Here is a 20,275-nt window from a genome sequence, read left to right as displayed (position 1 = left end):
GTGTGTGGGGGGCAGCCGCCTCCCACCACAAACTTAAGGCAAATTCACACAAGTTCATTTATGCACATAGTACCCAAACTGTACACGTACAAGCATCATTTGTTAAGTACCTACTATATGCCTGACACTGAGCTCAATGCTATTGTGTGAACAACTGCCTCATCCCAATAGCAATTAGGAGGAAAGTGAGAACTGTGAGGGGAGATAGGAGGAAGCCAGAACACAGATATCGGGGAAGGAATGATGGGCCATTTTAGAACTTGGGCTTCGACTGAGTGGGATGAACTGGGAGGGTTTTGTGCACAGGAATGGCATAATCTGACTCATGTTTTAACAGGCGTGTTGGGAACAGGATGATAGGGGCAGGAGCAGGGAGACTGGGAAGGCTAATGGAATTCGGGGCACCTGGGTGGCTCAGTCGGGTAAGCGTCTGCCTTTGGCTCAGGTCATGATCTCAGGGTCCTGGGATCAAGCTCCGCATCAGGCTCCCTGTTTAGCGGGGAGTCTGCTTCTTCCTCTCCCTCTGCCCCTCCTCCCTGCTAATGCGCTCTCTCAAATAAATAAATAAAATCTTAAAAAAAAAAAAAAAAAAAGGGAGGCTAATGGAATCATCCAGATAACACTGGACTGGACCATGGTAATAGCAGCTCAATGGTGCAAAGGGGCCATGTTGGGATACATTTGGAAGGTAGAGCCCATAGGCTTGTACTGAGGTTTGTCTGCAAGCTTGCCTGTTTTCAGCACACATGTGCAACTTGGAATCCATTTGATAAATGCTGCTAGGACTCCTGCAGCAAGATACTAAATGTCACATCTGTCACAGAGTCTACTGGAACTTTTGGGTGTGGGAAAATACGCCACATTGCCTTGCTAATGCTGTAACCAAGTGTCTATTACTATATCTTTCTCCAGAATGTCAAAACTCAGGATCTAAAATTACCTCAAATATGAACGAGCTGGATGGGGTAAGAGAAAAAAGGAGCATGGGCTTTGAGGTCAGACAGACTGAGCTGGAACCTTCAGTCTCCCAGTTGGGTTTGACCTGAGAGGTCATCTCAGGCCCCAGCTCTACATTATAGATGACAACACTGAAGGTGGGCCCAGAATGTGTTTGTCTGCTCTCATGAGAAACTGTATGTACCAATATGTAATGGGCTTCTGAGGGATAGTTTGCATGTACAGTGCAAAGATACAGAGAGAGATCTAAGGTATAGTCTTAAGGAACTGAAGAGTGAAGGGAAGGAAGGCTGGAACTCCAATACTTGAACCACTCCCCTGAGCATGCATTTTACAGATGAATGGTAAGCCAGATGAAATCTACAAAGGGAAGGCCAGAAACAAGAACTTGCTCATGCATTTCCACTGTCCAGCAACCTTGGCAATGAGCCCATCAGGTTCTCACGATGGCATCAGTCATCCAGCCAACCTTTCTCCTCTGTGTCCTCGGCTGTTAAGCAGCCTTCCAGTGATGACTTGGGTTCTCTCTAGACTGTCCTAAAGTTACGTGGTCTGGGGGCACCTGGGTGGCGCAGTCGGTTAAGCATCCAACTCTTGGTTTCAGCTCAGGTCGTGATCTCTGGGTCATGAGATCAAGTCCGACATCAGGCTCTGTGCTCGGTGCAAAGTCTGCTTGAGAGTCTCTCTCCCTCTCCCTCTGCCCCTTCTGCTCGTGCCCTCTAATAAATAAACAAACCTTAAAAAAAAAATACATGGTCTGTTTGGTAGACAGAATTCTTATTGTAAATTAATAAACTGGAATTCCATATATTAAGACATTAAGATGTGCCTTTTTATGCCCTATTCAAAGGAAGAAAATTCAAGTGCTGGCATGGTGTGAAGATATTAGCAGTAAGAATAAAAAACTTAAAATATGCATATTCTTTGACCTAGTAATTCCCATGTTGAAGTATTTATCCTATGAAAATAATTGGAAAAGTGGGCAAAGATGAACATACAAGCATGCTGAATTTAGTATTTCTAGTGTTTTAATTAAAATTATAAATATCCTAAAAATATATGGTCTAGCTTCCACATGGAACTGGTAAAATACTCGACAGTTTAGCCACACAACAGAACGATGGGATACTGCGGTCCAGGCTAGGTGATGCCGCAGGGCACACACACACGCACGTGCACACGCACAGACTCACGCAACCTCAGTGGATTGAAACAACAAAGATTTATTGATCTCCTATGCAAAGTCCACTGTGGGTCCAGGGCAGTCGGGCTCCACGGGATCTTCTCTATCAACATGCACTTCTGTGACCCCGGTGGGAAACCCATGGAGGGTAAGCCTCTCACCTGCCATTAAACGCTTCTGCCCGCACTTCACTGGCTAAAGCAAGTCACGTGCCCTCAACGACCCTGGAGGCGCTGGAGACCCGCGGCCTCAGCGCAGGTCCGACCACACGGAGCTCGCATCCACCACAACTGAAAATGCTCCCGTGGAGCTCTATTTTCTCATGCGGGCAAACGATCCATAAGACATCAGGTGGGGGGAGAAGTACAGCCCCTTAAAACTGTATCCATAGGTGTCTTTTACAGATGCATGCATGCATTTAAGAAAAACACTGGAAAGACATACAGCCCAGCTTTAACAGTGTTTTCTTTGGGTGGTGGGACAGAGGGCTTAAAACAAATCTTTTTAATACTTTTTGGTATTATCTTTTAATTTTCATTTTCTTTTTATTCTTTTTTAATTATATATTATTACATATTATTTATTAAATGAAGCTATATTGCTTTGAAGAAACACAGTAAACTGCCATGCTGGTTTCTAAGAAATCAACTTCCTATCAGCTAAGCGAAGGAATAACTTCTCCTGGGTCTGAACCACCCTGTGTTTATTCACAAAACTGAGCTGCTGATGTGGAGAACTGGGGCACAGATGCTGGTGTCCCCATGTGACTTGGGGAGCCTAGACACCCAGAGCAATTGGACTGGTGGGCTTCACAAACTTCAAAAGAGATAATACCACCTGACCCCTAACCCTTACAGGAAACACTCACTACACTCTAGCACGTGAAAGCAGGTGTATGGAGAAGGCAAGTGCTTTCGAGTCAGACAGATAAACGGACAGACGGACAGGATCTTGTTAGTTTTCTCACCTGTAAAACAGGGACAGTAATGCCCTGCGGAAGTGTTGCCAGGATCGAACAGCAGAATGCAGGTAGAGCACTCAGCACAGAGTGTGCTGAATACATGGTGGTTACTATTATTGCCCTATGTCCGTATCAAACATAACAAAAGCTAAATTAAGCAACAGAGTAACAAGCAAGGAACATTTTATTGTATATGTATATTCTCAAAAAAAAAAAACAACAACACAAAAACAGAACCCACAAACAGGAGCAAAAGAACAGTTTTCTAACTCTCTGGGATACACGGGGCACCATATCTTATAGAAACATAGCTAGTACAAGACAAAATGTACTAATCAACATTGCCCTTTGCTTCCCCAGTCAAAAAGGCTATAGAGTAAAACACTTTAAATTGTATTCTAATATAAATTTGTTGCACAATGAAACGATTTACTCAAAGAGTTACTGTATAGTAAACTGCAGAAAACAGAGTAGGCATTCAATAATCTGCTCACAATTAACAATTAAGCAATAGACACTTGAATAAATGGAGCATGTATTACTTATTTGTTAAACCTCACATTCATAATGAGCAGATGGTTTATCATTAATAGTAACTGGTTCCTTACATTTTAGAAGACACCAGATCCAGTATCGGAAGTAGTAAGTAACTGAATGAAACCTCATTTTAGAAAATATTTCCTCGGGTCTGAGTCACTATGGAATTTATTACATATTTAGGCCAGTTTCAACAGTTTAAAAATGTAGGTACAAGCAAACTGAATTCTTTAGGGGAGAACCAAGTGCGGCATTCTAGAGCACTATTTTTATTCATATCCTCCAGGCAGCAGGGCAGAAGTAGGACATTGTAAACAGAGATTTACAGTATACTGAATAACCTGTTTCCAGCTAATGCCATGGGGGTGTTTCTATCATTTGCACTAAAAAAAAAAAAAAAAAAAAAAAAAAGGGCAATCTGAGAACACGTCATGAATGAAGAATTGACATTTCCTTATTGCAGACATACTAGATCTAAAACGTAAGGATCTTCTCTAATATTCTGTACTTCTTAATCCCTAGTTGTAGAAATTAGCTGAGTATTCAGGAATGGAAAAACCATGAACTGGTACTTGAAGAGCTATTTTAAATGACCGGTTTAAGAGTAACACAGTCAAAATAAGGCAATAACTAGAAGCCTCACTGGATCGTCCTTATGTGTCCAGTCAGCAGAATTGAGAAAATAATTTTTGCCCACCTCTATAAAAAATATTACCCCATTTGCTCCCTTGTGTGTAGTAGAGACAAGACAAGCCCGCTACATGAGTTCTTAAAATGAAAAGTGCTAAGAGGCTCTGGTGCAGAGAAAAGTTAATTGAAACATTCTTTCCTTTTCCGGATGCCCCTCTCCAATTCTTCCTTACATAATGCCTTTCCTCTTTGATTTATATTAGCTTAACCCCTTAGGAGGTGCTCTCACAACCTTATATTCTCTCTAGAACACTGGGTTTTTCATTCAGAATTTTTTAAAATAAAAGAAGGCTAAAAGCTACAGTGTGAAATTGTGCTCAGTCTACCACAGACATTATAAAATCACATTTTACAGAAGTTAAAGGCAAACAAAACCACAGTTCAGTACTCATCAACATGGCAAGAAACAGATCATATCCTATTTTCCTTTCAGGATGTCATGAAATCCCCAGGATAGCACCTTTGTGTAAGCTGGACCATTAACTGAACAAGAGCTAACACTCAACACTGCCCTGTAAGATCCCATCCCCCCAGTGTCCTTCCAGCCTGTATTAGTATCCTACGTTTTGCAGAGAGCTGACAGGAAGTTTTTAAAGGAAACACCTCTTTCAGATGACAGAAAACAAAAATGACACAGAGAAACAAAACCCTTCAGTCTTACTCCTGAAAGCAAGTCAATTTTTAATGCAGATCATTCTAGAATATGAGGTGCCTGACCTCCTTTCCTTATTATTTGTGTCACTTGGCTAGTAAGATATCTTAGTTTAATTACCTGTCTTAAACATTATAGTCCCTCTCTGTTGTTAAAAAACAGATTTAATCCCTTCGTGGTATCACACATAACAACCATGCTGTCTTGATATGATCCCAACACAGTGACGCAGTAGTGAGTTTTTATCAATATCCACTAGTAAGACTAACAAAAATACAGTTGCTATCTATTTTAAAATTTGTCTTTAAGAAAAGTAGGCCTCTCTCCACTCACTTGCATAGCCCTAAAGTAATAGGTATGTGTACTATGGTTAAAAACAAAGAAATAAATATGGGAATATTAAAAGACAGGCTCTCCCATTCCCCACCTCTTCCCCATCTTGGTACTAAGTGGCCAAAAACTTTTAAAATGCCATTTGCTACAGGAGAATTCGCTAGTGGCTAGGAAAGCAATTTACAAGTTAGGAATGACTGCGCAGGACCTGCTTAACGCTTACTGCTCTGGGTTACTAATTCCCTTCTACGAGATGTTAATAATATTCCTTACAACAAAAAGTCAACATAGTTTGGAAAGTTGTGGAGTTCTTTTCTGAGGTGTATTATTATTAAACTGCCACAATACCGCAGGGGCCCATCATCGTGGAACTACAGACAGAATGCGTCCTTTTGGGACTGGGCCGTCCCATGGAGCAGCCTGATCACCTCCCTTCACCACCCCGAGTCGTTCCTGCCAGCAGTGAGACAGTCGGACGGCTTGTGTGACTCCCACGTTAACAGCACCATAAAAACGTTCTGTCCTCACAGCACACTTGGGGGAAAGGGAAGGATGCGCGCCGCCTCGGTTAATGCAGCAATTTTACGGCTCACTTAGTAACAACTGGGAAGGCTGGCCCCTGGCTTACTGGCTGGCCGGGAAGAGGAAATGAGCACTCCAAATACCAAGTGCAGGGAATGGTGCTACCTGCCGAGAACAGAGATCTTCAAGAAGAATCACTATGTGGAGAGAGGATTCTCATACTGCCAGCGGGGAAGGAGAGATCTCTGGGTTCTTGGGGTCCTCCTGCACCCCTCAAGAAAGAGACAGCAAGTCCTCCTCCCCTGAATCCCTGCTCTAACCACAGAGCCACAGGCGCCTGGGGAAGGCCGGCAAGTCTGAGGGGAGGGGTGTTTGCACTGGGAACTGCTTTAACACTTTCGTTCAACAGTTTTTCCTCTAAAACTCCCATTTGCCAAATGACTCCTTGAGCACACGTGAGCTCACTGTTCATGAGGAAGTCTTGCTGAAGTCATTCCTTTCCTCAGGGAACCACTACAGATGAACTTTTTTTTCCATATTCGTCCCCACAGGTAGTTCCACAAATGCCCCCAAACACACCTTACATTTTTTTCTCTTTAAAAATGTTGCTTTGTTTTTTTTAGTGGCTACTGTCCATTCCCGAGACTGTGACCACGGAGCCACGGGGAAGGGCTGTGTTGGTAAAGGGAGCCACGGGGAAGGTGCAGACCTCGCCCAGCTCCCGGATCAACGTGGGGCAAACCCAGTTGCCAGACTGCAGCCCACCACGGGCGTCATGTCCCAGATCTGCAAGAGAAAGAACACGCCAGAAAGCAGCGCTCATCACAGGGTCCAGAAGCGGAGTTCACACCAAACCGCTGTTAAACGCGAAAAGGGGACAAAAGAACGCATTCTCTCATTCTTTCACTACAAAACCTTCTCAAGATCTATAGACGAACCCCTTAGTGCACTAAAATGTGAAAAAAGCTTGTGAGTGGTATCTTGACACCTGAAAATGCTGTAATAATGATGCTTTACTATAAATTTAATTTCATTTTTAGTAAGAAGCCTACTGGGAAAAGCCCCTATTTAAAAAAAAACTACGAAACAAAGTGTGTCATAGTTTCACAACTCTGGAGTGGTACTCAGTATAAAACACTTGCTTTTCGTTTCTGTATTAGTGACCCGAGGGATTTAATGAAAAAATGTGTGGTTATTTCCTACAACTAGGAAACCTGTCCAGGCTGAGGGGAACACCAGCCGGGGAAGGATGACCAGGGACAGGGGCCGGCTAAGCCCTGACCCGCTGGGGAGGCAGGACCACCGGGCAGATGGCAACCCCCAGGTGTCAGGCCAGGCCCCAGCAGCGACTCTGAGAGATGGAGATGGCGCAGGAAACCCCCCCGGAAGGAGTGGCCACTGCGCGTGGGACACCCGCAAGCATGCAGTGTGTTCCTCGGGGTCTTCATCCCGCTTCAGGCTGCATGGCTGCTTATAAAAAGGGAAGGCAAGCCTGCCGATGAGAAAGTGAGGCTGGACGAGCGGCCGTCTGCTGGCAGCACAATCACGGAGCCCTCTACACACGGACGCTCGTCGGGAAGCGCGAGCAGGTTACCTTCACGATGCGGTCGGTCCCACAGGTCACCATCAGTCCCCGAGCAACGTCCATGGACATGTGGGAAATGTTATGTTTTCCTTCATGAAAGGTTGCTAGAGAAGTCCGACTGACAAAGAGAAAAGAGAGAAAAGAGACACCGCTGAGAGCTGACTTGCAACATAAAGGAAACACAATGACAGTGTTAAAATTTCCTCCTAAAAATGTGGCTGCAGTTTGGAAAACTGTCAGGACAAGCTGCAAGATTGTTTTATATAAGGTTTGACAAAACTCTCCAAATAATGGATTTTTATTTTTTCAGTGGAAAGGCTGGTATATTCCTAGACATAAGACAAGGGCCTTTTTTTTTTAAATTTAATTTAATTTTATTATGTTATGTTAATCACCATACATTACATCATTAGTTTTTGATGTAGTGTTCCATGATTCACTGTTTGCGTATAACACCCAGTGCTCCATGCAGAACGTGCCCTCCTTAATACCCATCACCAGGCTAACCCACCCCCCCAACCCCCTCCCCTCTAGAACCCTCAGTTTGTTTCTCAGAGTCCATAGTCTCTCATGGATGATCTCCCCCTCCAATTCCCCCCCTTCATTTTTCCCTTCCTTCCCCTAATGTCCTCCATGCTATTCCTTATGTTGCACAAAAAACCAAGGGCCTTTAATTGTGCCCAGGAACTGCACTGCAGGAGCTCCTACTCCATGGGCAAGACCCTCACGGGGAGGCTGCAGGCTCCCCGAAGCCTCTCTGCCCTCGGGGAGTGGCTCCTGGCATTGGGTCTCGTTCTGCTCCCGCGCCCGCAGCCCCAGCCTCCTCACGAGCGCGCGTGGACTGACACCAGTGATGCCGACTAGCCTTTCCAGGTGGGCCTCGGCCAAGGTTTGCCAGGCTAGCGCTTTCTAAGATGACTCAAAGGGAAGGCAAAGAAAATGAAATTCCCAGGCACGTGTGAGCCAAGGCTGGAGCACCGGATGGACCAGCTTGCCACTGCATCAGTGCGCTTTGGCCCTGACCCTGCGGGGGCTCAGGGATGCCCACTGCTCAACTGCCGCACCGGTCTTAGCAACGTCATTCTTCACACTGTTTGGGAGAAACTCGCTGAGGCCGTACAGCGAGGACAGAATTCCTTCCCCAGGAACGATTTATGAAGCTGGGAAGAGACGGCAGGTGGGCAGAAATACATCCTGTCATTTCTCAGGCTCTCCTCCCTGCGGGCACCCAGGAAGACAAAGACCCACACACACTCACTCCTCGTCTTTGATGGAGTCGTAGCAGGAATCGCACACGCGGACCTGGAACTCGAAGCCCATGACAGGGTAGCTGGAGCGCTTGCTGCTGCACTTCCCACACACAGCCTGCCCACATTTCCGGCAGTGATGCTTCAGGACCACCGAAGGAGGAAAAGGGGGAGTTTAGCTTTTGCTGTGGTGCTCCCGGCTTCCCTTTAGGGCAGGGGGTGGGAGTGCAGAGGAGTCGCCTTGAATTATAATCACCCCATTCAGTGTACCCGTTAACACAAAAGGCAGTGTCCACTTGTCAAGGATTTCCAAAGACCCTTGTCTTACTGGTCAAACACTGCTTTTTATTCATTCATATTATCTGTCTAGATGTCTACAAACAGCATTATTAAAACCAACTTCAAGTTCATTTAGGAGCTCAAACGACTAGAGGTTGCAGAAAAAAAATCTATTCCTATGTCAGAGAAAAGTTTTGAAATAATGTAATATGCCCTCCTTAAGAAATAAATATCCAGGGACGCCTGGGTGGCTCAGTGGGTTAAGCATCTGCCTTCGGCCCGGGTCATGATCCCAGGGTCCTGGGATCGAGTCCCACATCGGGCTCCTTGCTCAGCAGGGAGCCTGCTTCTCTCTCTCTCTCCCTCTGCTTGTGCTCTCTCTGTCAAATAAATAAAATCTTAAAAAAAAAAAAAAAGAAAGAAAGAAATATCCATAATCATATGTTTTACTATTTCTTATAATCTTTCAATCACTCTGGACATAAGCTTCAAGAACCTTCAAAACAGTCCAGTTATTAATTTTGTCATATTCTTTTAACACTCAAAGTTTAGTGACCCCTACCTTTCCCCTCTCTTCTAGTAGTTAATTCATAAGATGGAAATTAATTTCTTCATGTTTCCCGTAGAAGCAGGGATTATCTGGCCCACCAATTATAATGCACTAGTTATCAGCAGACATGCATTGCGGGAAGCGGGCTAACCATGGAATTCGGGTTCCATTTCTGAGCATCAGAATGTTATAGGAATGCTAAGATCTCCCCTGTATTGCCTGCCGGTCTCCTATCAGACCTTGTGGGACAGAAGCTTTGTAAGTAACATTAAAGAAAGTTTATTAACACACACAGACTTTAGGCCAATCCCTCATAGAGGTGCAAAGAAATGAAATTAGCATTCTTTATTACTTACCTGCACCAATTCATATTCAATTGGAGTAGGCTACCTTCAAGGTTGCTGTAGAAATATGTTTTTTGTAGAACTTTAGAATTACATGAATACCTAGTGATAAGGGTGTCTCTGAAATCTACAGGCTATTTGGGACATGTTTGTTTAATCAAAAAAAAAAAAAAAAAAAAGAGTACCAGAAACATGCTTAATAAAAATGTTCCAGGTACACTTATATGGAACAATCTGTGAATAAGTTAAAGTTCTTAGTGTCACAGTATTCCAGTGAGGGCCAAATTGTTACATTTTTAACAAATAGTGAAAGCATAAGGTTTACAATCATATGACCGGCTTCACTCTTAGCACAGAACACTGACTTGAACAAGCAATACTCCTAACTGAAGAATCTTTCATGTATTTACAAATAGGCTCTCAGTGTTTTCCGTGCATCCTGCTTTTCCAACGCTGGACAAGGGATGGAACACTTAAGTAATAATCTCGTTGGCCTCAGGAAAGGTCCCACTCATGGTTCGTTACACAGAGACAGTGATCTCAAAAATGCAGGAGTTCACAGCACTTACAGGAAAAAGTACGATTCCATACAAATGACAGATTAATGCCACAAAGAACAAGATACGTGATTAACCCAGTGACAGTTCAGTGTTGGCTACTCACCTGTCTCAACCCCAGTGTCTTTGTGTCCCACATCTGCTTTATATTCCAGAAAAAGGGCTGCTCGCATTTCTGGCAAGAATCACTCTCTAACCACTGAGGAGCCTGGGGGAGGAGAAAGTCGAGGCCATTGGAGCACCTGCTTGTTTACTAGGATTTCTCAGGGTTAATACAACAATTTCAGACCTTGTTGGTTGTTAGCATTTTTAAAAAACCCCTCAATATGTTATAGCTGTTGCCGTATTCAATATTATGTGTTTTCAGTAATCTCTATCATTTTAGCAATGCTGACAGGACTATTCGATTTTTAATGTATAGACAGGAAGGAGTAATTCAGTTTCCACTGTGAACTCCTCAGGGTTGTCTTCATATATTTCTTTTCTGTGCCAGAGTTGTTTAGTATCTATATCCAGTTGAGTGAAAACCCATTTCTTACAGAATCTGGTGAACTACCACTTGGGAAGTCTTGTGAGGTCACAGGGTGACCAACAGGAGAGTTCTTCCAGGTGCGTCTCGTGTCCGACAGATTTGTGCGCCCCCAACCCCCCGTTCCCAGGAATGGCACAGTCTCCTGTATGCACACACCTCCCCCAGACCTCCGCTCCAGCACTTGCCTCTCTGTGCTGTCATCCTTTACGCACACTTCCTTTCTACCACTAACCTGTTACTCACCACGCTCGCTCATCTTTGTGTAGGGATAGCCTGTCACAGACTAGGTTCTCAATGAATTTTTATTGAAACAGGATGATTAAAGTCTCAGCATTACTTTAACAAGAACTTAGAAAATATTTCTCTAAATAAACCATTACAAATTGTACCCGATTAGGGGCACCTGGGTGGCTCAGTGGTTAAGCGTCTGCCTTTGGCTCAGGTCATGATCCCAGGGTCCTGGGATGGAGCCCCATGTCACTGTTGGGCTCCCTGCTCATTGGGGAGCCTGCTTCTCCCTCTGCACCTTGCCACTCCTGCTCTCTCTCTCCCTCAAATAAATAAAATCTTTAAAAACAAAAAAAAACAAAAAAAATAGGGGTGCCTGGGTGGCTCAGTCATCAAGCATCTGCCTTCGGCTCAGGTCATGATCCCGGGGTCCTGGGATCAAGCCCCACATTGGGCTCCCTGCTCGGCGGGAGGCCTGCTTCTCCCTCTCCCACTCCCCCTGCTTGTGTTCCCTCCTCACTTTGTCTCTGTCAAAAAAACAAATAAAATCTTAAAAAAATAAAAAAACGAACAAAACAAATTGGTCCCTATTACAAGATGAAACTGTTCAAAGCTAATATTTAACCTCAATCACTTATCATTATGTATGTGCAGTAACGATGGAAAACAGGCATTTCTATCAATTAAACCAAAGACTATGACGAAATAATCCTTTTTTGATCTTGAAGTTGGGATGTCAAGAAAAATATCTGTGGTAAGAAGAGACAATGCTGGGAGAGCAGAGACCGTGCATCACATCAGCGCTTCTAACACAGGCAGTAAAGACAGAGGGCTTTCAACACTCAAAACGGGATGTCTGGGGACTTCAAGGACCAGTGCCCCTGCTTCCTTATTTTGCTTCCTATTGCATCAGAACTTTGGGCTTTCCTATTTCTCATTTTAGCTATGTCACTAGAAATATTTCTACACATGACAGCCATGACAAAGGTGTTTCTTGGTGGGGGCAGGGGGAGCACTCACAAATCGCATGAAGTGGGCTGAGACAGGAGAGATGTCCCTTTAAATGACCAGAGACACACTGGAAAGAAGGGAGGACGGAAAGAGCAACAGAGATGTGCACCTCCATGAGAAAGAGTACCGTCTGGATGCAGAAGCACCGCTTTGTTTCCGTGGTCCACAGGACAGGGAAGGTGGTTTGGGAACAGTGCTTGTGCACAACGTCCCCCACGGTGGGTCCTGTGGCCAACAGCACAGGGGAGGACATGCAGGTCCCACGGCATGGTCTCATGTCTGGGACCCACGCCGGAGGGACTCCCACAGTACCACACGCGTGTGGGACAAAGCGCAGGACGTGTTCACGGCAGCAAGATTCAAGCAGGAGTATCCCCCTTGCAAGGGTGTGAGGAGGGAATGAGTAAATATGGGCAAAGTGCTCTGCACGGTGCCTGGTACGCCAAGTATCATCTAAGTCCAGGCCACGTATTGAGGATCTGCTATGCCTTATTTCACGCGATCTTCCACACAACCCCAGGAGATACGGAGCAACATTATCCTCATTTTGCAGGCGGAGAAACCGTGGCTCTGATCCTGGAGCACCTGTGAATGCTGAGAGCGTGGGTGGCGACCCCAGGAGACACCGCAGCACCGCCTGAGCCCCTCGGCCTGCCTACCACACTCCACACAGCAGCTGCACGTGGGGCTTCTGGGTTTGAACACGTGAGGTCTCCACATGTGGTTCTGGGGCGTGACCACCAACAGAACCAGGTCCTTAGCCTCAGGAGCATCATTCTGTCTAGGGGTTTCGGCAAGAATATTACTTTGCTGAGCTGCAGGAGAGAGGGACTCAAAGAAAGAAAGGTATGCTTGAAGTAATTTGAGATAACAAAAAACATCAGAAATAAACAGGCTTTCCGGAACAGTTTATTGCAAGAAATACCCGTCACTTTGTTGCTTTTAACAGGATGAAGTGCTATGCTCTACACTGTCAGGAACCATCCTGTTATATGCTTATTCCCTACAGAGAAAAAAATGTTCTTTCTGAAGAAGAGCAAAAGAGAACATTAATCAAGTATTTTTGTTTCACTCTTTTCTACATCCTGTTCCATCTGCCTCATCTGATCAAAGATGATGTAGCAAGAATAATTCCCCTGCCCCGCTATTAGCAATTGCTGCAATAATCTACACTGTGCTAATGTATACCATATACACTAATGTATGCCATTATACATCCTGTGATCTACTAGTTTAAAAGTTCTCTTTTAAAGAGGATTCATTCTAGGGGCACCTGGGTGGCTCAGTCGGTTAAGCATATGCCTTTGGCTCAGGGCATGATCCCAGGGTACTGGGATCGAACTCCGCATCGGGCTCCCTGCTCAGCGGGGAGCCTGCTTCTCCCTCCGCCTCTCCTCCTGGCTTGTGCTCTCACTCACCATTTCTCTCAAATGAAAAAAAAAAAAAAAAGAGGATTCATTCTAATTAGTACTTGCTCATTTACATTTCACGCTTACTTCCAAAAAGGAGCCCCTCTAATTATGATCTGGCAGGGAGGCAACTGCCTCAATCAGTATTTCCAGGTGACTCAGAAATTCCAAGCAAGCAGTGTGGGGCTAGAGAATTTGGGACTAATTCTGCATGCCTTTGCCTAAGGAAGTCCTACAAATTGTACAAACCCTAACCCAGGGCCAAAACCTTATAGATCACAGGCTGTTTCCCTTTGCACTATACTCAGCTGGTTAAAAAACTTAATAAGACTACTAAAAATAATGCATTTTTAAAAAAGATTTATTTATTTTAGAGAGAGAGTGCGTGTGGAGGGGGAGGGGCAGATGGAGATGGAGAGAGAATCACAAGTGGACTTCGTACTGAGCATGGAGCCCGATGTGGGGCTCCATCTCAGGACCCTGAGATCACAACCTGAGCTGAAACCCAGGTGCCCCAATAATGCATCTTTCTGATATAATCTGCTTCCCCACCAACACTGTCAACTACCGAGAGAGAAAAGCTAGTAGAGTGCGATGTGTTACCAGCCAGCACGCGAGTGATCTGGGGTAATCTTGCACAAACAATTAAAAAGAGAATCGCCTACACAGGAAGCAGCCTGAGTGATGGGGCTGTCTTTTCTTTCCCTAGACATACAAATAAATTCCACAATTGTGTAACCCTGAAGGTGGGAATCTTGCTTTTATTTTGTCACTTTTCTCCCCTAAAAGAATTTACCAAGGATAAGAACAGTGGATTGAAATCCAAGTGGGTAAAAGCCCTTAGGAGAACCATCAGCAGCACTGGCCCCAAGGGTCGCCCTCCCATGTGAGCCAGGGACACAGCCTCTGAGTTTTCTGTGTTCTCAGCAACAACAACACAAACAGGCCAAGGGTCCAGGAAACCGAACAGTATACTAGCTGTTCTCCATGCCTGTACCTAGCAGCTTTTGCAAAACACACTTAAAATAAAGCTTTGTAAGGAAAGTGTCCATAATTAATATTAAGCCAATGTTGTCTGTATTTAATAATGAGTTACCTAAGTCTTACCAAAATATTTTGCCAGCACACAGGTAATCAAGATTTCCTCTACTTAACTCGTCTCACAAGGCTCCTAGAAAAGCTAACAGTTACTACTTCTCCACATTATGGACTTCATTTTATTATTTATAGGACAGTCTATTTCCTTCATGAGATTACAAGCCTAGAAAAAGCAGGCACGAATCTGCATAAAGAGCATGGCAGCCATAAAGCCTGGGAATGAGTAATGTTGCCTGGATTACGTCTTCTGTGGTATGCTAAAGATGGAGGTTTAGTCAGTGAAAATGACACTCCCAAGCAATTGGAGGTGACACAAAACGGACGTATGCGCAGTGTGGTGGGAATGGCGCATCCACGCCTGGTGTCTGCTTCGATGGGCGTACCTGGTCTGCACCGTTCCTGTGACGTCACAGCACGTGTATGGTGCCATGCAGCGTCATAAGCCCTTTATGACGCATATGTACCTGCTTCCGGACCTGTGAGCCACCCTGTAGGGGCTCAGGAAATGTCTGAAGTTAAACTGTAAGTCCTTCGTCCCCCACACTAAAATCTCTCCTGAATCAACAAAAAGTCAACTCTTCTGCTATTTACATCACAGGTTGGAAAAGACAGATAATACCCATGCTGGTGGTCATGAGAATGGAAATCCTGCCTGGAAGTCATCTGACAACATCTATAAAAAGCCTTAAGAATGTACATCTCCCTGTCCCAGAAGGTCTATATTCAGAAATCTGTCTGAAATAAATAATTGAACAATCACACAATGACAAGGTCAAGAATGCTCACTGCAGCACTATTTAAAATAGAAAAAAAGACCGAGTTGCCCACGGATAAGAGAACAGACTGGTGGTTGCTAGAGGAGAAGGCTGGAGGTGGGGGAAATGGGTGAAGGGGGTCAAAAGGTACAAACTTCAGTTACAAGATACATAAGTCCTGGGGATGTGAAGTACAGTATGCTAAGTAAAGCTGCACTGTGTATTTCAAAGTTGCTAAGAGAGTAGATCTTAAAAGTTCTCATCACAAGAAACAGAAGTTTTGTAACGATGTGCGGTCCTGGACGCTAACTGGGCTCACTGTGGGGATCAGGTCCCAATACATACGAATGCTAAATTGCTGTTTCCACCTGAAGCTCATATAATGATATATGTCAAAAATTTCTCAATTTAAAAGATGATGGCAAGGTTGTTTAGACAATCAGCGTATCTGTCTCAAGAACTAGAAGAGGCTTTGGAAGTTGTGTCACTGAATGATTCCACTTTATGGATGCAGGAATGGACACTCAAGAGAGATAATGACACTCCTTTGAACAAGGTCTCACAACTAGTTAGTGGCCCCAACAAATGAGAACTCAGGGCTCCTGAGAAGAACACCATGTCGACATGAGCAGAGGACAGAGATACCCTTCCCCAGGAAAACGTGAGGCACCTGGCAAGGTCCCTGACACTAGTCACAGCAGGCCTCCCAGAGCTTTGGGTAACAGGGATGCCATGGGGCCACGACAGTGCTTCCCGGGGCTGGGCACAGCGCGTGCCCCAGTGACATGGGGGGCTGTCTCCAGACTGAAAACAGCCCACATGCTCCATCTGTGGGCAATGCTTGTCACTGTGGAAACTCTCACATGGGGAGAGGACATGGGGCAGGACACGCAGGACCTTGTTAGATGATAACCGGTAAGCACAAGGGAGAGGGGCTGGGGCTGTCTGTGAGCTGGTCAGCATCGAGAGCCAGCAGGGTGGGAAGCCAAGAAGCCAGGTTCTCAGCCTTGCCCTGCTCATTCTCTTACCTCCTCTCTGCTAACGTCCATGTTCCACACTGCAATCCCACCATCTGAGGAACAGGAGACCAGCTGCCTTGTGAGCTGCAGGTAACACAGGGACTGCACTCTGTCACTGCAAACAACACACATCGGTCACTTGTCTTGATGTGGAGAAACACGGACTCTGTCTTCACTTAGGCTCTAATCTCCCCCCTTGCTGGAACCAGCCACTGGCATTTTATCACCGACAATTTGGTATGGTCTTATGGCTTCTAGTCTAAACTTGAATCAGCATTCTGTAACTTATTATACAGCTTAATAGTTTCTATGAAATAGACACTACTTTCAAGTCAGTCACTCAGAATTGCAGGCCACAGATAAGACGATGGCTACCGTTTTCAGGGCCAATTGCTGTGGTCCACTCCTTTTCAGGTCTGCAAGATTCACCTACCTGTGCATAACGAAGAACAAAGGAGGGGCGACTCCCTTACTGGAACACAACCCATAAGAACAGGTGATGAGATGCTACAGAGACTGATACACATACACATGCCCGTGCACTCACTCGTGCGCGTGCACACACACACACACACACACAAATGATGGGGCAAAATCTGCCCCCTTCCTGTGTGCTTGTCGGACTCCTCCTCTGGATGCCCTACGAAACAATCTCCTGCCCTGCAGACTTGGGTGAAGAATCTTTCCTTGGACGCCTGGGTGGCTCAGTTGGTTAAGCGTCTGCCTTCGGCTCAGGTCATGATCCCCGGGTCCTGGGATCAAGCCCCACATCGGGCTCCCTGCTCCGTGGGGAGCCTGCTTCTCCCTCTCCCACTCCCCATGTTTATGTTCCCTCTCTCACTGTCTCTCTCTGTCAAATAAAATCTTAAAAAAAAAAAAAAAATAGGGGGCGCCTGGGTGGCTCAGTCGTTAAGCGTCTGCCTTCGGCTCAGGTCATGATCCCGGGGTCCTGGGATCGAGTCCCGCATCGGGCTCCCTGCTCAGCGGGGGGCCTGCTTCTCCCTCTCCCACTCCCCCTGCTTGTGCTCTCTCTCTCTGTCAAATAAATAATATCTTAAAAAAAAAAAAAATCTTTCCTTGGCTACTTTTCAACCTGATTCTGCTTATGGTAAATAGCAACAGCCTAACCAACGGGGAGGAAAGGAAAGGCCAATGTCCTCTTCCTCTCAAAACCAGAAGGCAAGAGCCTGGGCATTATGTTGCCCTAGCTCCGGTAACTGTGTCAAACCACACCCACACGTCAGAATAAAAGAACAAGTCGGGCACCCAGTTCGAGACAGGCTCAGCATGGCATTCCACGCAGTCTTCCATGGTGAAAGTCCTCATCTGCCCTCCTTAACCCGCCTGTGCCCTAGGCAGGTATTTCAACAGGGTGACTCCTCGGGAGAGGCAAGTGGCAAGTGCTCTTTGGACTAAGAAGGAAGAATACCCTGGGCTCTGTTTTGCTCTACAACATCAGACACTCAGGACTCACAGAAGAGCTATTAAAAGGGCCTGAGTGAGCCCCAGCAAATGGTTGTCTTAACAGATGGGGGTTTGAGAAAGCAGTAGCAGAATAGGAATGCTGCCCTGCCCCGCCCCCTCCCCCGCAGACTCCAATTCTGTCCCCACCCCCAAAAACAGTCACTCACTGATGGCCTTGCAGCAGGAGCGTGCGGCCTTTCCGTCCGCCGATGTCCCACATGATGATGCTGTTGTCAGAGGCTCCTGAGAAGAGTAGCCGCTGAATAGGGTCCCACCAGAGGCAGGCGATGCTACCTGCGGGGGAGAGAGAGAGGGCGGAGTTAGGTACAGCCCTACACCAGCACAGCTGGACTGAACGAGGACCAGCTGAGCCCCAAAGTAAAAATGTATCTTTGTTGTGCGAAAGGTCATCCAACCCTTTATCACAGATCACTGAGAAGACAGAGCACATCCATCCCTCAGAGTTGTAAGGTAATGATCTCCAACGCACATCAAACTACTTTGCAGACAAAGATGTTTAAAGAAATTTTTCTTCATTCTGTATCAAAAAAATGACACGATAGCTATATATGAGGGGTTAGTTCAGAAAAAGCTTTTGAAGGAAAAAAACAAAGCTAACACTAATGAGAAAAGACAGTGAAGATTACTGTGGTCAACTTAGGTAATCTAAAAACCTAGATTATTCCAGGTCTTCGGGACCTTGCAGGTGTTTTACCTCATGATGCATGTTTAAAAAAATTAAATTGAGGGTCTCAGAAAAAAAATGCTCTGTAGGTGTACCACACAATTATGCCAGAGAATTTATATCAGATTCAATATCCTTGGGAAATCTTTCTTTCTACAGATTTCTCTCTCAACAGATTTCTCTCTTCATATTCTACTGATTACTGCTTGCCTAGAAAAAATTATTAACAAACTTAAAAACAGAGCCAGTCACACAAGTTAATAATATTTTTGGTGGTTATAGAGAAAACTGATGAAGTCATATTCAAAAGCAAACAACAGAAACTAGTTTCTCACAGAAACTTAAGGTAAGTGAAAAAAGAAGTGTTCTGCAAAACTTGCTTCAGGGAACAGTTAGGCATAAATTTAATCCTGTGCCCCATACACTTCAGCTAGAGGCCTGACAGCAGATAAACATAGGCCTTCGCTATAAACACTACTAAGCAGTTACCAGAACCCAGCCTGTCCTTAGCAACACAGAGAATACTTGGGAGCCTGGGGATCATGAGACCATTAGTCATAAACACAAGTGGTTTCCTTAGGGGCTGTGCTTTCCTGCCCAAGTACATTCTAACTTGCTATTCTTCTCCTCTCTCCTCTTTGCTCTACAAGGTCCCTGATTTGACACACTCGATTTCACCCAAATAAATTAGCTAGGAAGCACAGAGTACCTTTAACTCGTTATACTTAAAACACTGTTTTCATAAATAAGTTATTCATTAATTCTTTGAACAAATCCCCAATTCTTCAATCTAAACCAAACAGTGTCAAAACTTCTAATTTGTTACCCAATACAGCCAACTGAATTTTAAAACCATGAAAACTGGCCAACTCACTGTACTGTAGAAATAATAAAATTCCACCCGTGCTTCCCCCTCAGTCCCTAACCAAGCAGAGGCAGAACCAGCCCAGACATTTCTCCTAATTGTATTGCTCCACCAGGTCTTGTTCAGTATCCTAGAAACTGACAAATTAAAAAAAAAAAAAAAAAAAAAAATTCTTCTAAAGATCTCACCATTTACAAGAAATTTTCAAAGACCCTCTGAAAATAATTTAAACAGGCAAACAAAATAGAAAGTATTATCCACATGAGTAATCTGGAAGGGATTTTGACGACATGAAACCCAGCCCAACACCCGATCTTCAGTTCGCTTTCAGTCCTTTAGATCTAAATCCCACATCTGGCCAATCAAACTGAAACTGACAGGTCATAGGAGCTGATCATTCATGAAGCCGCAGAGCTGAGAACTGAATCTGGATGCCCAAATTAGGTGAAAAACCTGTGGGTGATCACACAGCCTACCTTCATGGCCTTTGAGGGTGGTAATGACTGAACAGGAGTTCTGTTCCAGCTTCAGCAGGGTGATCTGTCCAGAATAATCGCCAACAAAAGCATACTGAGTATCAAAATCGTATCTGTGGAGAAGCAGTCAAGGATATATAACACAATCCATCTAGAAGTTATAAAACAGAAAAAATGTGCATTTTAAAGACATAAGCACAAAACTATGAGACAGGAAATACCCAACTGAAATTCAGGCAATATGTACATATTTAAGAAAACAAGCTTTCAAGTTGGAAATTTTCTTGGGAAAGTTAACATTCATTCATTCAACAAGAATTCATGGAGTACCTAGGA

The 20,275-nt window shown here is 44.8% G+C and overlaps 1 protein-coding gene across 1 annotated transcript in view; it reads right to left on the bottom strand.

Moving 5' to 3' along the window:
• Positions 1-3,884: 3,884 nt before the first annotated feature.
• Positions 3,885-20,275, bottom strand: part of WDFY1 (WD repeat and FYVE domain containing 1) — a 47,659-nt gene continuing 31,268 nt past the window's right edge. Inside the window, exons 6-12 of the mRNA XM_035007007.1 lie at positions 19,940-20,052; positions 18,081-18,207; positions 16,459-16,564; positions 10,504-10,605; positions 8,679-8,809; positions 7,430-7,538; positions 3,885-6,621 (exon numbers count right to left, since the gene is read on the bottom strand). Coding sequence (XP_034862898.1) covers positions 6,562-6,621; positions 7,430-7,538; positions 8,679-8,809; positions 10,504-10,605; positions 16,459-16,564; positions 18,081-18,207; positions 19,940-20,052 — 748 coding nt within the window. The 3' untranslated portion in view covers positions 3,885-6,561. The remainder of the gene's footprint in view (positions 6,622-7,429; positions 7,539-8,678; positions 8,810-10,503; positions 10,606-16,458; positions 16,565-18,080; positions 18,208-19,939; positions 20,053-20,275) is intronic.

The sequence above is a fragment of the Mirounga leonina genome, unplaced genomic scaffold (genome assembly GCF_011800145.1).
Source record: "Mirounga leonina isolate KUSES-001 unplaced genomic scaffold, KU_Mleo_1.0 Mir_151, whole genome shotgun sequence".
Taxonomy (NCBI): Eukaryota; Metazoa; Chordata; class Mammalia; order Carnivora; family Phocidae; genus Mirounga; species Mirounga leonina.
The sequence above is the reverse complement of the archived record's forward strand: the minus strand, read 5'-3'. Positions and strand labels throughout refer to the sequence as shown.